This window comes from Serinus canaria, chromosome 12 (assembly GCF_022539315.1).
Source record: "Serinus canaria isolate serCan28SL12 chromosome 12, serCan2020, whole genome shotgun sequence".
In the NCBI taxonomy this organism is placed as follows: Eukaryota; Metazoa; Chordata; class Aves; order Passeriformes; family Fringillidae; genus Serinus; species Serinus canaria.
The window spans coordinates 1,877,229-1,900,051 of record NC_066326.1 but is presented as its reverse complement, the minus strand read 5'-3'; the positions used below and the strand labels follow the sequence as shown (position 1 = coordinate 1,900,051).

At 47.3% G+C, this 22,823-nt stretch overlaps 1 protein-coding gene across 2 annotated transcripts in view; it reads left to right on the top strand.

Annotated features, from left to right (window-relative positions):
• Positions 1–22,823, top strand: part of LOC103823699 (contactin-4) — a 261,680-nt gene that overhangs the window by 123,646 nt on the left and 115,211 nt on the right. For both annotated transcript variants that reach the window (XM_050979442.1, XM_050979443.1), the window contains one exon: positions 9,312–9,445. In XM_050979442.1, coding sequence (XP_050835399.1) covers positions 9,391–9,445 — 55 coding nt within the window. In that variant the 5' untranslated portion in view covers positions 9,312–9,390. The remainder of the gene's footprint in view (positions 1–9,311; positions 9,446–22,823) is intronic.

Below are 22,823 nucleotides of genomic sequence, written 5' to 3'. Positions count from 1 at the left end.
CTCCAAGGGCTGGAGCCAGGCTGGGGGAGCTGGGGGTGCTCACCTGGAAGGGAGAAGCTCCAAGGAGAGCTCAGAGCCCCTGGCAGGGCCTGGAGGGGCTCCAGGAGAGCTGGAGAGGGGCTGGGGACAAGGATGGAGAGACAGGAGCCAGGGAATGGCTCCCAGTGCCAGAGGGCAGGCATGGATGGGAGATTGGGAAGGAACGAGGGTGGTGATGGACTGGAGTGGAATTCCCAGAGCAGCTGGGGCTGCCCCTGGATCCCTGGCAGTGCCCAAGGAGCACCAGGGGACAGTGGAAGGTGCCCTTACCCACGGCTGGGGTGGCACTGGATGGGCTTTGAGGTCTTTTCCAACTCCCTCATTCCAGGTGATTTCCCAGCAGCAGGGATGTGCCAGCTCCCCCAGCCTGGCACGGGCAGGGAGCACCACAGCAGCCCCCCTGCTCCTGAGCCCCAGGGCCACCCCAGGGCCACCCCAGGGCCACCCCAGGGCCACCTCAGCCCAGACCCCAGCCAGCTGCAGGCTGCTCCCAGGCAGGAGACATTCCTGATGGAGTTCCTGCAGTACATTCCAAGTGGAGGTCAGGATTGGTGGAAGTTGCCTGAATTTTTAACTGCATTCAGATTAACTCCCATGTGGGAGTTAATGATTTTTTTTTAATGGTTTCTCTGAACTTCCTGGTCAACATTTCTCTGAAGGAAAACGTTGAAACAGCCAATGGCCACGTCTTCATCAGACTGGAATGGAATCGTTCCACATCTGCGTTTAAAGGCAGGCTGGGCCTTCTGAAATGAATTGATCTTTGTATAAAGTTTAATATCTTTCCAGCCTCCAAGTCTGAGGGCTGCTGGGCTTGGGAACTTGTGCAGAAGGGAGCAGGCAGAAGGAACAGACAGATAAACTGAGGGGCATTTAAAAACCAGCAGCTTTGTAGGCTGAAATTAAACATTTTTATATTTCCTGATTCAAAACAATTCAGTTTTCAGTGCCTGCTGTGCCTTTACTGGGATGTTCTCTCTTGTGTAGTGATTTAAAAAGAAAATTAAGAGGAAGAAATAATTCTCTCAATAGAAATACTTATTTTTCTTTTTTTTATCTATGACTTCTTGCTTACTTTGGGTATTTTATGGAGCTCCCCTTGATAAAGTGGCAGTCATAAAATACAGGGTAATGTAATGATTTAATTAAAATAAAATCTAAAAAGGGCTTCTGGTTAAATGTTGGTGAAGGTTTATAATGTGTGTAGCCCTTTTTCAATGGGTATCCTATACTTAGAATTGATTTAACTGATAAATTAGATGATGCAGATATTGATAACTTTTTTTTCCTTCCATCTGGTGATATTTCTGTTATTTCCAGTTTGGTCTTATCCAAAGCCCCTTGGAACTAATAGGGGCCATAAACTGGGTGATTTCTGCTCCCTGGTTTAGCTCCCAGCCATTGCTTTGACTGTGTGAACAGCAGATAAATTAACACCCTACTGCTGTAACTTCACTGGTGCAATTGGAGTTTTACTGCCTGCAGTAAATTCTCATCTGGCCAGCAGAAATTCCCTTTAATTCCGTGTCAGGGGAGCCCTGTGACAGGGTGTGGGGCTGTCCCCAGGCTCCCAGCTGGAATCTCAATCCTCCCCCTGGTGCCTTTGGGCTCTCCAGTGCCTGCTCATGCTCCTCCCTCCCACCCCAAACTCCATTTGGGCATTTTTTACTCATCCTTTTCTCAGTCTCGATGTTCTAATTCCATACTCTGTTTCCTGGCTTGGAACTTTTATTTATTCAATTCAAGATGTTACAATTCTTTTTTTAAAAAAAAAAAATTGTCCCTCAATCACCCAGACATCAGAAATAAATTTTTCCAAATATTGGATGTATTTAATTTGAGCTGACAGCTCCATCTATGCAGAAGGAAAAGTGGAAAATACCAACTATGGCTGGAAATAAGTGGGCACCTAAAGTTAAGAGGCAGCTGGAGGTTGATATGTTGGCAGTTAGCATTTTAAGGGCCATTAAAATGGGGTTGAACAGGCTGGTTTGACACAGCACTGTGACTTTTATGGGGTCCAGCTGGTAGCTGTGCCCCTCTGCAGCCTGGATGGGGATGGATTCCCAAAATCACAGAATTTTGGGCTGGAAGGGACCTTAAAGCTCAGCTCCTGTCAGCTTGACCTGGTTGTTCCAAGCCCAGCTTGGCCTTGGACACTTCCAGGGATGGAACATCCAAAGCTTCTCTGGGCACCCTGTGCCTCTGCCCCTCTGGAGGGAAGAATTCCTGCTCAGCCTTGGAGAACAGGCTGGATTTGGTGTGAGCTCCCCTCTTGATCCCTCCAGGCTCAATCCATGCAGGGTGGGAGAGGAGCCTGCTGCTCAGGGCAAGGCTTTAAAATCCACAGGTGCCTTTGGTGCTGGTGTGCATCCAGACCCTCGGCTCTGTCCTGGCTCCTTCCTCATCCTCCTGAGCCTTCTGAGGAGCTCTTGGAGCTGCTGCAGGGCCCTGGGCAGGCAGAGAGGCAGCAGGAGCAGGTTCTGCTCAGAGCAGGGTGCAGGGACAGGCAGAGCCCTCAGCCAGGGCTGAGAGCAGCAAACGTTGCTGCTCACCCCTCTGGGAGCCCTTAAATCAATTCTTGCAAACCTGGTTTCCTTTCACAAGCAAACCAAGGCCTTCCTGGGATCTCTCAATGAATCCTGGCACAGCCATTCCTGAGGTGGAGCTGGGCTCCTTATCAGCTGTGGAGATGATCCCTCTCCAGCCAGGGGCTTGATTCCTTCAATAACTGATATTCCAGACTGGAAACAAAGCTGTGTGCAGCACCCTTCCCTGGCTGCCTCTGCCAGCTGCTCAGCAAGAGCAGCCTGAGAGCCTCTGGCAGTGAGGGAGCTCACAGGAGGCTTTTTCCAATTTATTTATTTATTTTTCCTTCACTTAGTGCCAGGATGTCTTTAAAAACCCCACACTCACTCTATAAAGGATGGCAGAGGCAGCAATTTCATGTAATCTGCCCAGTCAGAGTGGGGAGATGGCAGAGTGTTTGCAGCCCTTCCCTAGATGATTTTTGGATTTAACAAAACAGTTAAAAAACACGTGAGGTCCAAGCATCTCAATTATCTGGGCTGGAAGCCTTCTGCCAGGAATGGGTGATGAGGGAATTGTTGTTTTGATAGCCTCTGTTCCCAGGAATGCAGAGAGCTGCCTTCTCACCAGCTTCTCAGAGTTAATAAACTTGCTGGCTGTTTTTCTTCTCCAAGTTCCATTTTCCTAAGAAAGCTCCAATTTGTCCTCCTGAAGGGAGGCAAAGCATTCTTCAGGAGTGTGTGTGTGTCCACTGGAACCTCCCTGAGGAGCAAACTCTCCTTTTGTCTTTGAAATCAAAGGGATTGTTCTGTAAGTGAAAAGTCAAATGTCGTTAAGATGCTGATTTTGGAGAGGATACAGAAATATCTTCAATATTTTCACACCATTTTTTTGGTCTCCTGGCCAAGATGTCACTGTCTGATTATGTAGATTTTGGGAACTGACCCATCCAAAAGGGAATGAGAGCTTTGAATGTTGTTTATCTCAGTTTGTTTGGAGGGTGAGACTGCCCAGATTCCTCATCTCCAAGCAGTGATTTAGGGCTGGCAGGAGCTCCCCTGGCAGCCTGGTTCCCCTGGTGCAGCATTCTCCCAGGCTGAGGCAGCACCCAATTAATTAACCCTTCATTCTGCAGGAATCTTCTGCTCCCCAGTCAGCTGCAGTTTGCTGTTCAGTCTGAGAAATGCTTTTTGCACTGAGGGCTTTGCTCAAAGGCTGCCTGAGCCCAGCAGGGGCTGGGCTGGCTGAGCTCTGACCCAGGGCTCTCACTGAGAGCTCTGCTGCCAGAAAAAATCAAAATTGGACCTGCAGTGGTCCTTGCAGACCATTTCTGTTGATGGTGCACTGGTGATGCAGTTAGGAGAGAAGAACTGGACTTAGGGAACACCAGCTCCAACTTTTTTTGCTGTTTTGAGTTGTTTTACTCTCCCTAAAGCTGGCATCTTTTGAGGTTTAGAATTTATTGCTTGCCTACATGGGGATAGCCCCTTGCTTTAATCTCCCAAAACACTGCACTGAAAATGTCACCTGGTGGAGGTGGAAATTGGCTTTAAATTGGTGAGTTTTAAGGTAACTGATCCAGACAATCTTTAGTAAAAGGCTCTCTAAGAGAGGATAAATTCTAATTTGTAGAAAATGCCAGGCTGGAAGTTTCACTGCTGGTAGCTTTTTATTATGATAATGTTGCTCCTTGTTGGAATTAAGCTCCTCAGAATCTGTGGCTGTTTGTGTGTGGATGTTCTCTGAGAGCTGCTGCCTCAGGTGAGCATTTCCCAATCCATCCCTGGATGGAAAAGGCAGAGCCATAAACAGGGAGCCCTAATTAACACCCCCAGCCTTAACTCAGACTTGTCTCCAGCCTCCCCCTCTCCTTCCTTCCCTGGGGATGATTTATCCTTGCATTATCCAGGTTTTCCAGGGCAGTTCTGAGATTCCTGAGGGTGAGGCACAGAGTGGGGGCTGTGATGGTGCACTTAGTGGCTGGTGATTAAAAACATTTAATTACTTTTTTTTTTTTTTTCCTGTGGAAAACTGTGCTGTGATTCGAGGAACTGGTGGCTCAGCTGGGAATATCCATGTTTAGGGTGGGTTGTTGCTTCCAAGGAGCTTTCCTGTGCCCAGGGGATTCAAAGGTGCCTGTTGCTGTCTGTCTGTCTGTCTGTCTGTCTGTCTGTGCAGCACGCTCCATTAGCAGTGATGGATCTGGGAACTGGGCAGAGCAAAGTGGGAGCTGGGGCTGCTGCTGCTCTTCGGGGTCTTGGTGCCTTTTTGGGATTACCTAAAAGAGAGGCCAGGCAGAATTAAGGCAATAAAAGCTGTTCTATTTATTGAAGGCCTGCAGGTACATTTAGGGCAGCCCCAGGGGCTGCACCCAGAAATGGATGATGGGTCAGGGTTTGCACACTTGGATAAGTTTGGTCCATTTGCACTTTGGGGGTTCATCTGCCAATTCCAGCTCCAGGGAATGCAGTCACTGACCCCAGGTTTGCTCCCCCAACTCACTTTTGTTCCCATCTCTGGCCCTGGGGCAGTGAGGTGTCCTTGGCTGCCAGGCCTGGAGAGGAATTGCTGTGTCTGCCCCAAATGGGGAAGCAGCAGCTCCCACTGAGTGTGGGGTTTGGAGTTCCACACTAAAGAGCTGCAGGGTTACAGATGGATGGGAAATTGAAAAGCTGAAATCTTGAGGCACCAACCTGAGGTGTGTCCTTTCCCTTCAAAATATTCACAAAACTGAGAGGTCTTGTAGTACAAATTTATCCTAAAAAGTGTTTTTAACATTCCAAATGCATCCATAGATATATCAGCCTGAGGATTTTAATTTCTACTTTGCTTTTACAGAAGTGCTAATCACGAAACATCCAAACAAAATTACTCACACAGCCATGCCCACAAGTGCAGAAAAATCCACCACAAATATTTTACTCCACACTATTTTTTCCCCCTCCTGCCTGCCTGCAGTCAGAGCTCTCAGAGTCAAGTTTCTCTGGCAGAATCCAATTAGGAGCAAAGGTGCCTTTCAAAAGAATTTGCAATGGCTGCATTGCCAGCAGTGAAGCCAAAAAGACATCTGCACACGTGTGGTGGCACTGGGGTTCCTAATGGGCTGCACTTCCAGACTGAAGCTCAGCAATCTCATTTTCATCTCAAAAAAATAACTTGTGTACTGCTGCAACTGCCTCTGCTGGCTTCTGGAAATGAAATATTAAACTTTGTGAGTTTTCAGGCCTTCAGCAGCAGCACAAACTCCCCTGGGATTTGGTAGTCAGGAAGCATTTAGGAATGGGAAGGATCTTTTCAATTATCCACCTTTTGCTTGTGCACAAATGTTGCTTTTCCTAAAGCTGCTGCCATAAAAAGTCAATGTGTTTGAGGAGTGCTTGCAGAGCTCTGAACAAAGGCCCTGCTGATGTGAACAGCAGAAATATTTACAGGGGAACATTCTGAGAATTGGACTCATTCACATGTGAAATAGGGAGCTGGCACGAGAAATGGAATTGCAGCCCTGCCTTGAGAGGCACCATCACTTAACCCTAGGAAAATATTTGGGGTGGTGATCATCTCATTTGAATGTCCCTCCGTGCTGCTTGTGCCACCACAGGCCCTGTTTCATTTTGGGGGAGCTCTGTGTCCTGGGGAGGGCAGGCAGGCTGGCACCAGCGAGGGCAGACGTGGCCCTGCAGCACGGGCACCACCCGTGGCACCACCACGGACACCACCCTGGGCACCACCCATGGCACCACCACGGGCACCACCCATGGCACCACCCGTGGCACCACCACGGGCACCACCACGGGCACCACCACGGGCACCACCCATGGCACCACCCGTGGCACCACCACGGGCACCACCACGGGCACCACCCGTGGCACCACCCATGGCACCACCACGGGCACCACCCGTGGCACCACCACGGGCACCACCCATGGGCACCACCACGGGCACCACCACGGGCACCACCCGGGCACCACCCATGGGCACCACCATGGGCACCACCCATGGGCACCACCACGGGCACCACCACGGGCACCACCATGGGCACCACCCATGGGCACCACCATGGGCACCACCACGGGCACCACCCGTGGCACCACCACGGGCACCACCACGGCCACCACCACGGCCACCACCCATGCCACCACCCACGGCACCACCCATGGCACCACCACGGGCACCACCTGTGGCACCACCACGGGCACCACCCTGGGCACCACCATGGGCACCACCACGGGCACCACCACGGGCACCACCATGGGCACCACCCATGGGCACCACCCTCTGCTTGCTCTGCTGCTGAAATAATCCTGGGAACTCTCAGCTTTCTCACTGGGCTTCAATTGTATTTATTGCCCAGAGCAGCTGTGGTGCCCCCAGATCCCTGGCAGTGCCCAAGGCCAGGCTGGGCACTGGGGGGGGACATTCCATATCCTGGGACAGAGGGAGGGGTGGCCCTGGATGGGATTTAGGGTCCCTCCCAACCCAACCCATCCCACAGTTCTGAATTTTTAGCACAACTTTTATTTTTGGCTGAAGTTGAGATCCAGTGATTGTGCCAAACTCGATGGGAGGAAGGACAGAGCCTGCTACTTTTAATATCTTTGCAAGCTAGAAACTAATTTATGTTAGTAACTTTGAAATGCTTTGGGTCAGGGTTTAAAATGCTGAAAGAAGCATTATTTCCTCAGCAGAAAAAGAAATAAAATTATTGTATTTGCAGGGAGCCCTGAGGAAGGCAGAAATGATGCATTTGATTCCATGTTTTTAGAAGGTTAATTTATTACTTTATTATGCCACATTATATTAAAGAATACAGAAAAGATATTTATGGAATGCTAAAATGATAATAATGAAAATTTGTGATTTTTTTAGAGTCTTGATACAGCTTGGCCTTCATTGGCCAATGAGTTAAAATAACTCACACTGAAGACTAATTAAACAATTGCTTTTGTGTAAACAATTTCTAAACACATTTTACATGAGCAAAACACAGGAGAAGCAAACAAGATAAGAATTGTTGGTTTGTTGGTTTTTTGTTTGTTTTTTTTTTTTTTTCCTGAGGCCTCTCAGCTTCCCAGAACAAAAATCCTGGGCCAAGGAATTTTTTTCAGAGAATGTGAATGCCCCATAAGATGAGTTTGCAAACCCTCCCAGTAGCCAGAACCTTCCCCAGGTGGGTGCTGGCTCAGGGCAGCTGTGCAAGAGCTGAAGTCACAGTGAGGAGGGGCAAGAAATTCAGGACTATCCAGGATTTGTTTGGACTCTATGGAAAAATAGGGAATTTTTTTGTGAGCCCTCCCAGTCTGTGGGAGCTGCTGGCAGTAGGTTGAGTTGATAAGTGTTATCAACCTTTGTGTTTTTAATGGGGTATCAAATGCTGTGAGTGATTGCTCTGCTCCTGCAGGGAGAGAGGAGAAGGATTGTAAAGCATCTCTGGGCAGGGCAAGGAAGAGAAACTTTGGAGGGGTTTATTGTTGGGAATGATTTGTGGGAAAAAGAGAACAGGGAAGAATTTCAGCAGCTGCTGAAATTCAAGATTTATCTCAAATTTCACTTAAATTGGTGTAAAAGTGGTAGAAATCTCTTGTGCAGCTGCTGTTATAATCAAGAGAATTTGGGACTTGGAGGAAAATTAATATTTTTCCACGGGTCAAGACTTTAGGGTAAAAAAACCCCACATTTCTGGAGTTCACTATAAGCAGTGTAACTGCTTCACCATGTCAATCAATGTAGACATTTTCCTTCCCTAATTAATAATTAATAGTCTAATCACTGCCTGAAATAGTTCTGTGTATTCATTGATTGGCCATTCCTGCTGCCCCTGTCAGTGTGTGTGAGAACAGATGAATTTCTGCAATTAATCTCTCCCTACTTCAAAGCTGCAGCTTCAGATCAGAGGCTAAAGATGCTCAACCTTCCCAGTGCATTGAACCTGACTTTATCAAAAGAATTCTCCCAATTTTAGCTCACAAAAGCAGGCAGAGACCTCTCTGGGTATTACTCAGGCAGTTTGTCTTGTAAGCACGAAGGCCCCTGAACTTCCAGTCTTTCCTGAGATGAATAAATTATAAGAATGAGTGTCTGGCTTGATTTATCTGTTTTTAATATTTAAATGCCTGCTCTGGAGTGGTTCCTTTCATAAATGAAGGTGTTTTTTTCCCCCTTGGGTTGCTCAGAGGGGGATGGTGGAAGTTTGCAGGGATCAGCTGAGAAAGTCTCAAATTGCTCTCAAATTCTAATTATTTCCAGGTTGTGATAGGGGCTGAGGGGAAGAGCAGTTTTTACCTGGAGATGTTTTAAGGTGGATTTTTAAACAGAATTTTAGAGCAGCGGGGATGGAGGAGGAATGGGAAAAGTGTCCCTTTCCTTGAGCAGTGTGGGCAGCTCTCCTGAAAGGTGTCACCTTGCAGAGATGGTGTCCTCTGTGTGCTGGGTGCTGTTTGCACAGAAAAGCTACAGAGAAGAGAATGACTCCAGTTTTCATCTACAGAGTTCACTAATTACACCCCAGAGAGGCAGGGAGTGAATCTCCTGAGGGTGAGAGACAGCAGAAATGTCACAGCTCCCAACCCTCACCTGCCACCCAGACACCTGGAACGGTCACAAACCACAGCTGGCAGTGATTTGAAAGTCAACATTCACCCAAGTTTCTTTGCTGATGCTCAGACCCACCTCTCCTGGAGAGGAGGAACAAGCTGGCAGCAGCAGCAGCAGCCCTGAATGTCCCTGCCCTCTGTTTTGTTTTGCAGCCTGAAGGTGGCCTGAGGTTCCCAAGGATCCCTGCTCTGCCCCGTGGTCCCTGGGCTGCTCCCTGCCCCGGAGCTGAAGATGAGGATGCTATGGGAGCTGCTGGTGCTGCACTCGGTCATGCTGTGCCTGGCAGGTGAGGTGTCCCCGTCACTCCTTGGAGCTCAAACCCCCCCTGCTTTTCCCCCTGGTGCCAGAGTGCCCCGTGGCTCCTGTGCCAGGGATTGATCCCCCAAATTAATCCCTGCCCATGGCCCTGGCTAATGAGCTCATCCAGGTGAAACTCCTTTTCCTCCTGGGCTGTGTCTCCCAGCCCAAGCACAATTTCTCAGGGTCTGCTCTGCCCCTTTCCTCCCCAAATCTGCTGCTGCTGGAAGTTGTTTTCCCTCACTCTGTGTTAAGCATTCCCTGCTCAATTAAACCTTGGTGGAGTGGAGCTTTCAATCCCATTAAAGTGGTGTTGTGTTACAGCTGAGCCCTCGCTCCATTTAACAAATAATTAGAATAACATATTCCAGCCACACAACCAGCTCCTGCCACTGCCCTTGTTTCACCTTTTCAGCCCAAGCTGCAACATTCAGAACGTTCCTGGAGAAATTCCCAGAGATTTTGGAGGGTTGTGCCTTTCTCCTGGAGCTGAAACAGCTCTGGAGAAGGTTTTGGGTTTGCAGAGGCTCAGCAGAGCTGGTTCCAGAGCCCTGGCTGTAGGATCACCTGTTCTGGAGCACACCAGGGCTGTCCTGACTCTTCCCCTCTCTGCCATCCCCCTGATTAATCCCTCCTCACAGTGCCATGATGATTCTCTCCCATGTGTTCTGTTCTGAGGGAGGGTGTCAGGCTTTAATTAATGTTTGTGTCACCCTGGTGTTAGCCAGGATTGCTCTAATTTACCTGCTGCTTGCTCACACTGTTTCACTGCTTTATTTATTAGCTTGATTTCTCCCCTTTTCTTTGTGCTCACTGTCAGGTTGCCTTTCCAGCAGTTCAGATAATAACAAAGTACTTAGAGCAGTGCTCATTTTTTTCTGCTTAGCTCTACTGAACACAAAGCCACTTCTCTCCCGGTACTTAGGGGTACCTATTTTTGAAATTTGGTTCCAAGTCTTTCTAAATGTGCTTTGACAGTTTCTGAGCTGGCAGAAAATTGGATGCAGAGAGGTTCTGCAATGCAGAGCCCCCACGTGTTGTGGGAATTGCAACCCCAGGGAAGCTGGGCTGGGGAACACAGCGAGGATGAGCCTTTATTTCAAGCAAATAAATGAAAGAGTGGGAAAACAAAAGCATGGAAAATGTTTTTACTGTAATTTCTCCACTTGAAATACTATTGCAAACTGCTTAGGTTTAGCAAAGTAAAGTTTCAGGGGGATGTGTTTGGGGGGATTGCCTTGATCAGCAGATCAGTGTTTAATGAAAATACTTCTCTCCAGCACTGGTTTCCCCCCATTATTCTGCAGCAGCATTTCCTGCTCTTTGCAGTGCACTGAATTTCCCCAGGCCTCAGATTCTTGTCCTGCTCAGGCAGATTTAGCAGATGTGTGGGGAGAGGAGTGCCAGAAGTTTTGTGTGAGTTTTAGAACAGGTGCTGAGTGAGGAAATTTATTTTTTTTCTGGGCTGGCTTCCTTGGGCAGGTTTTAAATCTGGAATTTTCTCTGGCTGCCTGCAGCATTGTCTGAGCTGCCTGGAGGCAGGGAAGTGCTTGTGCTGTGGGAATTCTGGTGTTGCCATGAGCAGGGCTCCCTCATTTGGGCTCTTTTTTAAGGGATGCACTTGGATTGCTTCCCAGAGCCGTGGGAGTGTTTTGTGTCATGCTCTGGTGTTATGAACACAGGCACAGGTGGCTGTTAAATATTCTGAAGTTAAGGGGGAGATTTGTGTTTTCATGTTGAGCAAACCATTTCCCAACCTTGTGAAGAAAAATATTAACAACTGAGTTATAAAACAGTAGAAAAAATAGTTTGCAGGAAGTTTTCTCCCAGCCCTCCACAGGGCCTTGAGGACCTTTAAATGGCTGGGAAAGTTAAGCTCAGTTCTTAAAGCTGAAAAGGGAATATTTGGGTTTAGTTGAGAGTCAGGCCCAGCCCAGGTGTCATCCTGGTCATTGTCAGCAGAGAGCAGCAGGGCTGGTGAAGGTTTTGGGGCTGTGAGAAACATTCACTCTCCTGTGAAAATGTCAAAAGTTCAAGAAAGGACAATGGGAGACAAGGACCAGGGAGCAAAGGTTGTTGGGTCAGCCAAGAGCACCCTGGTATCTTTGGGGATACCCCTTAAATACCTTCTATTAATTACATTAGTTATTAATTATTTTATTAATTATTCTATTAATTACATCAGCCTGTTGCATATTGATGGCCCCTTATGCACAGTGAACTTTTCCCAAGCCAGTTTCCATGTTCCAAGAGCTGTTTAGCCTGGCTCCCCCTTGGCTCAGCCTTTTAGAGCATGCAGATTCCTTGGCTGTGGCTTTAGTCCTTTTTTATCATCACCTTGAGTTTGGGCCTGGCCCACTCTACCTTCAGAGGGTGGGTGCTGATGCTTGGCAGATGTGTGCAGGTGTGCCCATCCTGATGGGTGTTATCCCATCCCAGCAGGCATTAACACAAGCACACTGATATCAGCTATTGCACTGAGCCTAATTAACAGCACAAATAACAGCTCTATAACAAAGTGACTTTACCACCACTCATATAAAATCCATTTCAATATGTGCAAAAAGCCAATATTTTAATCTGTATCTATAAGTGGGTGTTGCTGCCACCAGCTCCTGGGCCTTGCTGGATCTGTGAGAAACAAAGCTCACTCTTTAAAAGGTTTATTAAGGGATAAAAGGGATAAATCCAGGGCTGGGGTGCTTGGCTACCTGCCAAAAGCACAGGGTTAACAATTTCCATGTGGGGTTCAGTGTCCAATCCCAGCTCCAGGGGATGCAGTCCCACCCTCCCAGGTGTTGTCCTTGGCTCTGGGCTGGGTGTGAATTGTTCTGTGGGACTGAGCTGTCCTTGGTGCTGGGCTGGGTGTGGATTGTTCTGTGGGACTGAGCTGTGCTTGGTGCTGGGCTGGGTGTGGATTGTTCTGTGGGGCTGAGCTGTCCTTGGTGCTGGGCTGGGTGTGGATTGTTCTGTGGGGCTGAGCTGTCCTTGGTGCTGGGCTGGGTGTGGATTGTTCTGTGGGACTGAGCTGTCCTTGGCTCTGGGCTGGGTGTGGATTGTTCTGTGGGACTGAGCTGTCCTTGGTGCTGGGCTGGGTGTGGATTGTTCTGTGGGACTGAGCTGTGCTTGGTGCTGGGCTGGGTGTGGATTGTTCTGTGGGGCTGAGCTGTGCTTGGCTCTGGGCTGGGTGTGGATTGTTCTGTGGGGCTGAGCTGGGAGGAGAGCTGCTGGCTCTGGGTGTGCAGCTCAGAGTCACACACCAGTGCAGGGCAGAATTTGGGAAGTATGAAAGCTGAACCTCGAGGCATCAGTGGAAACCAAAGGCATTGCATGGCTGAGCCAAGGGGAGATGTGGCACCGCGTGCCTGCAATGCCCTGGACGAGCCTGACAGGGAATTTTCTGTGTTTCTGTGACTTCTGTGCCATCCTCTGCCTCATTAACCTCCTGCAGCAGAGAGTTTCTGTGCTGAAGTCGTATTTGCATGTTAATGAGCTGCAGTGGCACAGCCACATTCATGTCTGAGTGTGCAGATGCATATTTTATAGTGGGATTTAACCATTCCCCTTCTGACTGTGCTGTGGGTTAACCCAGCTCAGCCCCACCCAGCCTCACCTCCCTCCACCCCAGTGCAATGGGGAGGAGAATCAAAATCAAACTTGTAGGTTGAGATAGGAACCATTTAATAATTGAAATAAAGTGATAAATATCATAATAATAGAATAAATAATAAAATTAAGTGAATAATAAGTATTATTTACTTTATAATAATATAAAGTAAATAATAATATGAAGAAATAATAATAATCAGGGCAGATCCTGCCCTGAATCCTGACCAGCCCCTTCCAGCTGCAAGCACCACATAAATACAGGAACTTTAAGAGATTCATTTGTCCTGGAGCTCTTGGTTCGGTTTTGTTGTTTTGTTTTGGTTTTGTTTCACTTTGTTTTATTTTTTGTTTGGTTATTTGGGGTTTTTTGTTTGGTTGGTTTGATTGATTTTGTTGTTGTTGTTGTTGTTGTTGTTGTTGTGGTTTTTTGGATTTCTTTTAGTGGTGGTTTGGGGTTTCTGCCCAAAACTTTGTTTAACAGGAAAACATTCTCAGAAATGGCTGTCCAGGCTTTCTGTCTCCCTTGATCTCCTGCTGATCCAGCACAGCAATACCCCAGCAGTGGTTCAGAGCAGAGTGGTCAGAGCACAGCTCTGCAACTCAGAGAAGGGTAAAAAATGCAATATAGAGTCAAATGTTTTCCACTGTGAGGCAAAACCCCCATCATTTACATCAATACACTCCAATGAAATTGGGCAGCCAGCTCTGGTCAAAATCAAACCTCAAAATTCACAGGGAGATGAGGACTTGAATTCATGCTGCTCTCCAAGCAGCTGCAGGTTTCATACCAGAGAAATTCAGCTAATTTCGTGTCTGAATATAAATAATTAAAGCTGGGAGCCCTGTTGTACATATTAAATTATGGTCTCCTCTAAACGAGGCTGCAGTTCAATTTGTTCAGTGTGTTTTTTTGGGTTTTTTTTCCTCGTGCTGTGTGGCTCCCTCTGCACTTTGATGTGAGCAGGAAGCTGGGAAATGATTCATCTGCTGTGGCCACATAATTAATTAATTAATATTTTGGTCAGTTCTGCAGCACTTTGCATTTCTGGAGCCAGCTGCTTAATGAATGTTGGCACAGCAGTGGAGGCAGGGAGTGACTCCTGGTACTCCTCAAACACCACCCAGCCCTGGGCACCACTGGAGAAGGGTTTGCAAATCACATCTGCCTTGCTTTAACACCTTGAGTGGGATTTTTTATTATTATTTAGTGGCTTTTCATGTTCATTTCCCATTCCTGAATTTGGAAATCCCTCAGAAGAGGTGTGGCTCCCCAGCAGCATCATCTTCCAGGAGGTCCTGGAGCCACCTCTCCTGACTGGGATGGGAATGGGTAAACCTCAGCTGGACAAAAATTCCTTCAAACTGAAGCTGATGCCTCAGGTTTAGCTCTTCTATGTTTCACATTCTGTGCTGATATCTCAGGTTTTGGCTTTTCTATGTTTCCCATTCTGTGCTGCTTTGGTGTGTGGGTCTGGGTTCATATTATGGGATGGTGAGCTCTGTGCACAGAGCAGGGAGACAAAACAATTCCTGCTCCAGCTGGGCACCAAGGACAAATGAGCCCAATCTCAGCCCAGGAGCACAAACCCCGTGGGCTGGAGAGAGAAAAACAAGCAGGGTGGGAGTGCCTGGGCTAAAGCTGGGCTGGGACAATGAACTGCAAGGTGGGAATGGAGCAGAGCTGATCCCAGGGACAGACCCCGTGCCCGGCCGGGCATTTTGGGTCATCTTGGGGGCAGCCCTGGCTGGGCTCTGGTGCTGCCCAAGGTGCATCCATGGAGGAGATCCTTTAATAAATCCCTATTTTATTATTTAACTCTGCCCAGCCTCTGCTCCAGGGCAGCCTGCACAGGGCAGCAAAGCCAGGAGATTTCAGCTGCCCAGGTGGGGCTCTGCAGCCTCGCTCAGCTGGACAGAGGTGAAAGCAGAGCTGAGAAAATGTAACTGATGCTGATTTAGGGATGCACGTTGGTCTGTGGGTGTAGAGGATCTGAGTCAGCCTCAGGAGAAGTCTGTGCCCGTGTCCCTTCCTGTCCTGCCAGCAGCAGAGCCCTTGCTGGATGGGACCTGATTGATTTAGGCCATCGTTTCCCAGTCAGGAGCCCAGAGGCCACAGCAGTGCCATGCCCTCATTTTCATACACACATGATCAGCTCATGATGTTTTTCTCTGTTCCACTCTCAAGTCCATCTGGGCAACTTTAATTGCCTCTCTCTCCAAAGTTCAGAAGGTGAGCTGGTGCACTTTAAACAAACCAGGGAGCAGACAGACATTCTTCTAGGCAGATGTTCCGACTCTCTGGCTGTGGATTGATCCCCTGTGTGTTTTATGTGATGCCCCTTTTCAATTTAGCTCCTTTGCATTTGAATTAGTGTGCAGGTATTGAAATTAAATCTCATTTAGGGACTTACAGAAATACCTGCTTTACCACGCATCCATCAAATTAGGGAGGCTATGGACCCAAACTGATTATTTATTGCCACTAAAAATGGCTTTTATGGCAAAATTGGAGGTGATTAGTGGGGTGTTTTATAGGTAAAATACTGTGTGATTCTTAGAAAATCTAAATATTATTGGAGAGGGGGCTTAATTTTGTAAAGCTTGAGTGGTGATGGAGCAGAGTGAGAGGTGAGGGATGGTGCAGGGGGAATCCTGCTGGCAGCTCGTGCTGGGTGCTGGCAAAGCCTGGCTTAGCTAGTCCAGAACCTGCCTGGGTGGGCATTTCCTCCCTGCTTGGGAGGGAAGTGAGGCCCCTGACAACCCCACAGGGCAGGGTGACATAAAATTATAGGGTAAAATATCACTAAAGGGTAAAATAATTCTAATTATAGGTATTTTGTTGGGTAAAATATAATTATGAATTAATATACTAAATAATGTAGTAAATGATAATAAATAATAGCATTATTTACTTTATAATACTACTAGTAAATAATAATAGAAAGTAAAAAAGCCAAGTGATGCACGATAAAATTGTTCAACACCCAGTGACCCATGGCAGATCCTGCCCTGAACCCTGACCTGCCCTGATCCTTTTTACTATAAATTAAAAAAACTCCTGCTAAGTTCCTGTAATGAACAGAGCTCAGATGCTGCAGTTCAGCTGGGCATTGTCTGATGCTGCTTTACTGAGGCACTTGTCAAATGCTGTGCTCTGAAATTAACAATATTCTGCTGCCAGGCTGCCCTGACTCACCATTGCAAGTTTCAGGAAAGATTTCCTGTGTATTGCAATGAAAAAGCAAAATTTTCCTGTTGTCCCTTCAGTTCTTCAGCCTGGTTTTTCTGGTGTGTTTGGATTTTTTATTTTGTATTTACAATAATTTATTACAATAATATTATAATAAATAATGTAGTAATTAATAACCTAAAGTAAGTAACACTATTATTTACTTTATAATACTATTAGTAAAGAGTAATATAAAGTAAAAAACCAAGTGATGCATGATAAAATTGCTCAACACCCAGTGACCCATGGCAGATCCTGCCCTGAACCCTGACCAGCCCTGATCCTTTTTACCATAAATTTAGAAAACTCCTGCTAAGCAAATGCTCTGAAATTAACAATATTCTGCTGCCAGGCTGCCCTGACTCACTGTTGCAAGTTTTAGGAAAGATTTCCTGAGTATTGCAATGAAAAAGCAAAATTTTCCTGTTGTCCCTTCGGCCTGGTTCTCCTGGTGCGTTTGGATTTTTTATTTTGCAGTAAAATCCACAGATTCTGCTTCATAAATCAAGCCAAGGCCCCGTTGTTAAATAGTCTGTATCCCATTAATTACTCTGTGGAGCAAGGCAAGCACTACAACCATTTATAATCAACAACTGCAGAAGCTGCTAATGAATGAGCCAGGTAACTAATTAGCCAGCCAGCAGTCAGCATCTCCAGCTGAAGCTGTGACTTTAAACTTCATTAAACTTTCCAGGTGTTGGGGAAAAGTATGAAAAATACAGCTATCTTCACAGGCTGATGTGTCTTAATTCCAATTTTCTGAGTTGAAGTGGCTGAAGATTGCATCTGTTTCAAGGGATATTGTCATTTATTGTCATTTATAAAGATTCCAGTGGCTGTCTGGAACAGCTGTAAGGAAAATTAGCAGTTTGTGTGGGAAAGTTTTGAGTTTGTCCAGTGCATGGTGGGAACTGCATGAGCTCAGATGTGGCTGAAATTCCTCCCATCCCAATAATTTGTGCCTTCTTAATTTGTACCTTTTTAATTTGCACCTTGTGCCTTGCCCTTAATAATTTGGGTGGATTTTAGCTGATTATTTAGATAAATAATCTAAATAATCAGATATCTGATTATTTAGATTATCTTAATTTATCTTCAATTTTAATCTTCATTTCCATTTTTATCTTCATTTCCATTTCCTGTGTTTGGAATCTGCACAATAGATCCCTGACAGAATTCTGAATATGGTCGTTGTTTTTATTTGTGAAATAGGGAAAATGCAATGGGTGATCAGTGAGACGAGGAAGAAAATAAATGATTTGTGCCCTTCCAGCTCAGATGATGCCATGGAAAAATTGCTTCCAAATTCTCTGTGTCGAGTAACTTAAATTGTATTTTAGAACATCCCTGAAAATGGGATTCTGTGTGGTAAAAAATCCCAGCTTTGGGGTATTTTTGAGCTTCACAGCTGAAGTCCAGGTTGTGGTGATTTGGTAATAAGTGGAACAAATTTTTTCTTTTTTTCCTTTTTTTTTCTTTTCTCTCTGTCTGGATGTTGTGATCCCTTTGAATTCCTAACACAGACCTGGTGCCCACTTTGTGCCTCCAGGTTTCCAGGCTGCTTTTTTTGGGTTGGTTTGTGACCAAACTCAAAAAAACCCAATATGGGCAACTCTGAAACTGTAAATATTCTTGCAATGGAGGACATTTACTGCCAATTGAGAGTGAAAAGCAGGAAAAAGGGTTAAAGAGAGACAAGGTTTGGCCTGGTGCTCTTCCTCCTGAGGAAGGAGCAGAGGTGTGGGAGCAGAGCTCAGTGTTGGGTCTGCCAGCCTGGAAATGCTGACCAAGGAATCATGGAAAGAGACTCCCAAAAAATCCCTTCTGGACCTCAGAATGGGGAGATCTGGAGTGGGGAGGGCCTGGGGAGGGGGTGAAGGACAGCAGGAGGGGTGAGCAGCTGGGTGAGGGTGATCTGGAGACGCTTTTGCCCTTGGGGGATTGGCCTGGGTTTGGTTTGTGCAGCCCCTGTGGGGCTCCCTTGAGGAGAGGAACAAGTGGGAGAGGCAGAGCAGCTCCTGATCAGGTGTTGGTGGAAGATGCAGCCCTCAGCTGGGATCAAAAGCTCTCCATGGCAATCTCCTGGTGCCTCTTTGAGCTGGGAAGCGCAGCTGGGGTTCTGCAGCCAAGAACTGTGACCAGGAGTGGCTGCATCTCGTTTTAGGAATTGGAAAAACTCTGCTGGCTCTCCGTTTTTCCACAGGTAATAGTAAATAGTGGCACTGGGTGGAGTGGGATGGGCTGGTTCCCACTCCCTTCCCAGAGAGGCAGTGGGTGCTCAGTAACCTCACAAAAGTGAGATGCCCTAAATGGAGTCACTCATTCCCAGGAGATGCAAAGTACATCTGCCAGGCACTGCCTTTTCCTCCTCACAACACTGAAATACCCTGGGGTGTGCTCCAAAGCCCCTGTCCTCCTTTTCCTCAGGGAGAAGCAGAGCTTCCCTGAGTGTTTTCCCACTTGATATAAAATAACACTCTGCAAACAACTCATTGCTAAATAATCTACATAGAATTTCCCAGGATTTATCCACACTGACTTGGTTTTATTAAGTGTCGCAGTTACATTTATCGACCTCTGCTGCACTCCTGAGCAAACTGGAATGCTCTCTTTTCTTTTTTTGGGACTTTGTTGGTGTATTAGGATGGAATTTGGAATTTATCCCCTAATGAAAGGCGAGGCAGAGATGCCATCAGTCGGGGGAGGAGAGAGAGCCCAGTGCTTTCCCATGTAAATTATGTGAGTTCTGGAAGGGAGCCAGGCATTCATTTCGTTAAAATGGGGTTTGATAATTGAAACTAATTTAACATCGACCCCATTAAGTTGCATTTTATTGCTCATTTAATCCGCCTGTCTCACGAGCTCCCAGGACTGGGAAGCTGCTTTGGGATGGTTTTGGTTCATCAGAGCTGGAGCCACTCCTGCAGTGAGGGCTGAGATTGTCCTGTGGGGTCAGCCCTGGGCTGGGGTCAGCCCTGGGCTGGGGGGTTCAGCTTTGGGCAGGTTTGCTGTGGGAAGATGCTTTGTCTGGAAAGCAGCTGATGGATGGTCCCTCGTCACCCCTGTGGCCTGGCAGAGCCTTTCCCTGCAGGATCCTGCATCCCCTGGGCTGCCTGAGAAATCATCCCAGTCCTCCACCAGTGCAGCTCAAAATTCTCTGAATGGTTTGGGTTGGAAGGGACCCTAAATCCCCCCCAGTGCCACCCCTGCCATGGCAGGGACACCTCCCACTGTCCCAGGTGCTCCAACCCCAGTGTCCAACCTGGCCTTGGGCACTGCCAGGGATCCAGGGCAGCCCCAGCTGCTCTGGGCTGTTTTAGAACACATTTATTGACTTCTGTCAAAAATCTCCATTTAAATCAGCCAAGGAGCTGGATCCATGAGTTTTTCATTACTGGGATTCCCACCTTCTCCTGCCCTGCTCCTGCTTTCCTCTGTCCCACTGCTGCCTCACACTCAGGTTCACCACTGCTGCTCCTGACTCATTAAATAATCTCATAATTGGTTCTCAGCCCCTGGGTGCTAATTGCAGCCAGGCCCTGGGTGATGGCTGCACACACAGAGCTGCATTTGTCCCAAACCAGGGAGCAGGAGAAGGTGCAAGGACCAGGAGGAGCAGTGGGGGATGTTTGTTTGCAAACACCTTCTCCTGGGGCTGCTGCCGTGGGATGGGGAATTGCTGGAGCTCTGCCCTTGGGAAGGCAGCAGGAGAGGAGCTGTAAGAGTGTGCCAGGCTTGCATCAGGGGCCCTGGGGACAGGCAGCTGCTCCTGGGAATGCTGCAATCCCCACCAGAGGGGCTGGGAAGGGCAGGGCAGGTGAAAAGTGCAGCTTAAACCGCTCCATGGATTTGTCCTTGGTGCCCAGCTGGAGCAGGGATGGTTTTGTCTCCCTGCTCTGCGCACAGAGCTCACCATGCCCTGATGTGAGCCCAGACCCTCACACCAAAGCAGCACAAAATGTGAAACATAGAAAAGCCAGACCTGAGGCATCATTCTCACCACAATTCCCATCCCTGGGCAGGGCCACATTCCCCTGGGCAGAGGTTGTCCAGCACTGTTGGGCACTTTGGGAAGGTCAGGAACTGCCCAACCAAGCTGGAGAACAGCACAGGAGATGGGAGCCTGACCTGGGGCTTGAGCAGGAGAAATCTCCACCTTAACCTTGGCAATACTGGGAGTTATTGCTGGAACAGGAATGTTCCTGGAACAATGGCCTGATTGCTGTGGTCCTCCTTTTGTTTGGTTTTTTGTTTTGGTGGGTTTTGGGGGGTTTTTTTGTGGTTTTGGGTTTTTTTTTTTTTTTGTTGGTTGGATGGTTGGTTGGGTGGATGGCTGGATGGTTTGATGGTTGGATTGGATGGTTGGATGGTTTGATGGTTGGATTGGATGGTTGGATGGTTTGATGGTTGTATGGTTGGTTGGACGGTTTGATGGTTGGATTGGATGGTTGGATGGATTGGATGGTTGGATGGTTGGGTGGATGTTTTGATGGTTGGATTGGATGGTTGGTTGGATGGTTGGTTGGATGGATGGCTGGATGGTTTGATGGTTGGTTGGGTGGTTGGTTGGTCGGTCGGTCGGTCGGTTTTTTTGAGCAAAATTGACTCAAACTTTCAAAACCTCCCCCAATTCCAGTTTGCTCCCACACACAAACCCAGTGCCTGGAGCTCAGGTGTGGCTGTGCTCCTTGGCAAAGCGCTGCCTGGTAGAAAATGTGCTCCTGGCAATGTGGGTTTTTCTGGGTTGTGCAGAGAAATGTGCCTGTCAGAGCCCAGGATTGATCTGTGCTGAGCTCTGACACCTCGGAGTCAGCCCTGCCACTCACACCTCCTCAGGGTGCTGTGCTCCTCCAGCACCCTTCAAACGCCTCTTCTGTTGTGACTTTCTCTAATGTGCCATCCAATTACTGCTGAAACCTCCCCACCCCTTCTTGTTTTGAAGTGGAGGCAATCTCTCTCTGTCTTTTGGAAGTGTTTAGGGGATGCATGGAAATGCAGCAGTTAGCAAGGGGGTTTGGCATTTAGGAGATGTCGTAACAGCTTTTGTTGTTTTTTTTTTTTTTTTTTAAAGCTCATTTTAAGGTGTGTCAGCTGATAAAACGTGTCAGTCGCAATCAGTGAGGTGAGGGTTGACACAAGGATAAATTCCAGCTAGGAAAACTCCTTCCCTTGCAATGGTTTGCACCTGGGAGCTCCCCTGGCAGAGGAAAAAGGGCAGAATTTTGAGAAATTTAGAGGAAACAACGCCAAATTTTCCACCTGTTGCTCGGTGGTGCTGGAGGACACAAAACCCCTCCCCTTACTGATGTATTTGTCCCTTCCAGTCATTGTTTTTTTGAGCAAGCAGGAGTTTAAAAACTCTTTCTGTAGTTCCTGAAGCCTTCAGGTCTGGTGTAAACTCAGGAGTTGCTGTGCAGCTGCCCACAGAGCATTTAAAATAAAAAGAAAAATGGATCAGTTTGAGTGTACAAATGTGTTGGCAGCCTTAAAGGAAAAGCAGCTTTGCTAAACCTTATAAATGTGTCACCAGCGACCCTGCACATGTGGAATTCTCATCTCGGGCTGTCCTCTGTTATTAATGCAATCTCAAACACACAAGAAAGGCTGCAGACAAATCCCATATACAGAGTTTAAGTGACCAAAACTCCTCCTCTGTGTGCAAAATTCTGCATTTCTCTTCAGTATCTATTTCAATGGATAAAGTGCAAGGGCAATGCACCCCTTTCTTTATTAATATAATTTAAAATAGGCAGTAAAGGCTGCAAAACCCCTCTATATACAGAGTTTAAGTGACAAGAAACCTCCTCTGTGTTCACCAAATTTCTGCCTCCAGTGCACATTTAATTTTTTAACAACTCTTCAATGTTTTGCAGGTTTTTTTCACGTAAGTTGAATTTAATTTTCTATGATAACAACACCTTGCTTTCCATAAGGCGATCTCAATTCTTGTTTGCTGCAGAGGTGTAACCATGACATTCCTTTTCTTTGGAACTTTATTTTTCATGCTCTTTGCTCTGGATTGGTTTAGATGCCCAATGTGAACCCGGGAACCAGATTTAGATGACAAAATTCAGGGTACAGTCAGAGAAAATGAGTGATTGGAACCCTCTATCAGGGATGGCAGATGGACACTAATTATTCTGTATCTTAATCAATTCCAGTGATCTTGTTTGTAATTTTTACTCCTCCTGACAAGGAGCTGCTCAAAGAAATAAATTGGCCATCAGTGTAATTTGCTTCTTGGACACAAAAGGCTCCCAGATTAACAGGCTTCTTCCCCCTGGAGAGATCTCCCTGCTCCACTCTTGGCTTGTGCTAATTATTCCTTTGTCCCTTTTTGTTTCCCAAGGGGCTCAGGATGTGCAGGCAGCAGCTCCCAGAGTGCCCCAGCACACTCCCTGCTTCTCTGGGCTCAGGCAGGGAACAGGCCTTGACCAGCTCAGAAAAGTCAGGATTTGTGCCCAGAACCACCTCATATTCCCCAAATCCAGCCTCTTTTGTTTGTTCCTGGCATTAAAACAGAGGCAGT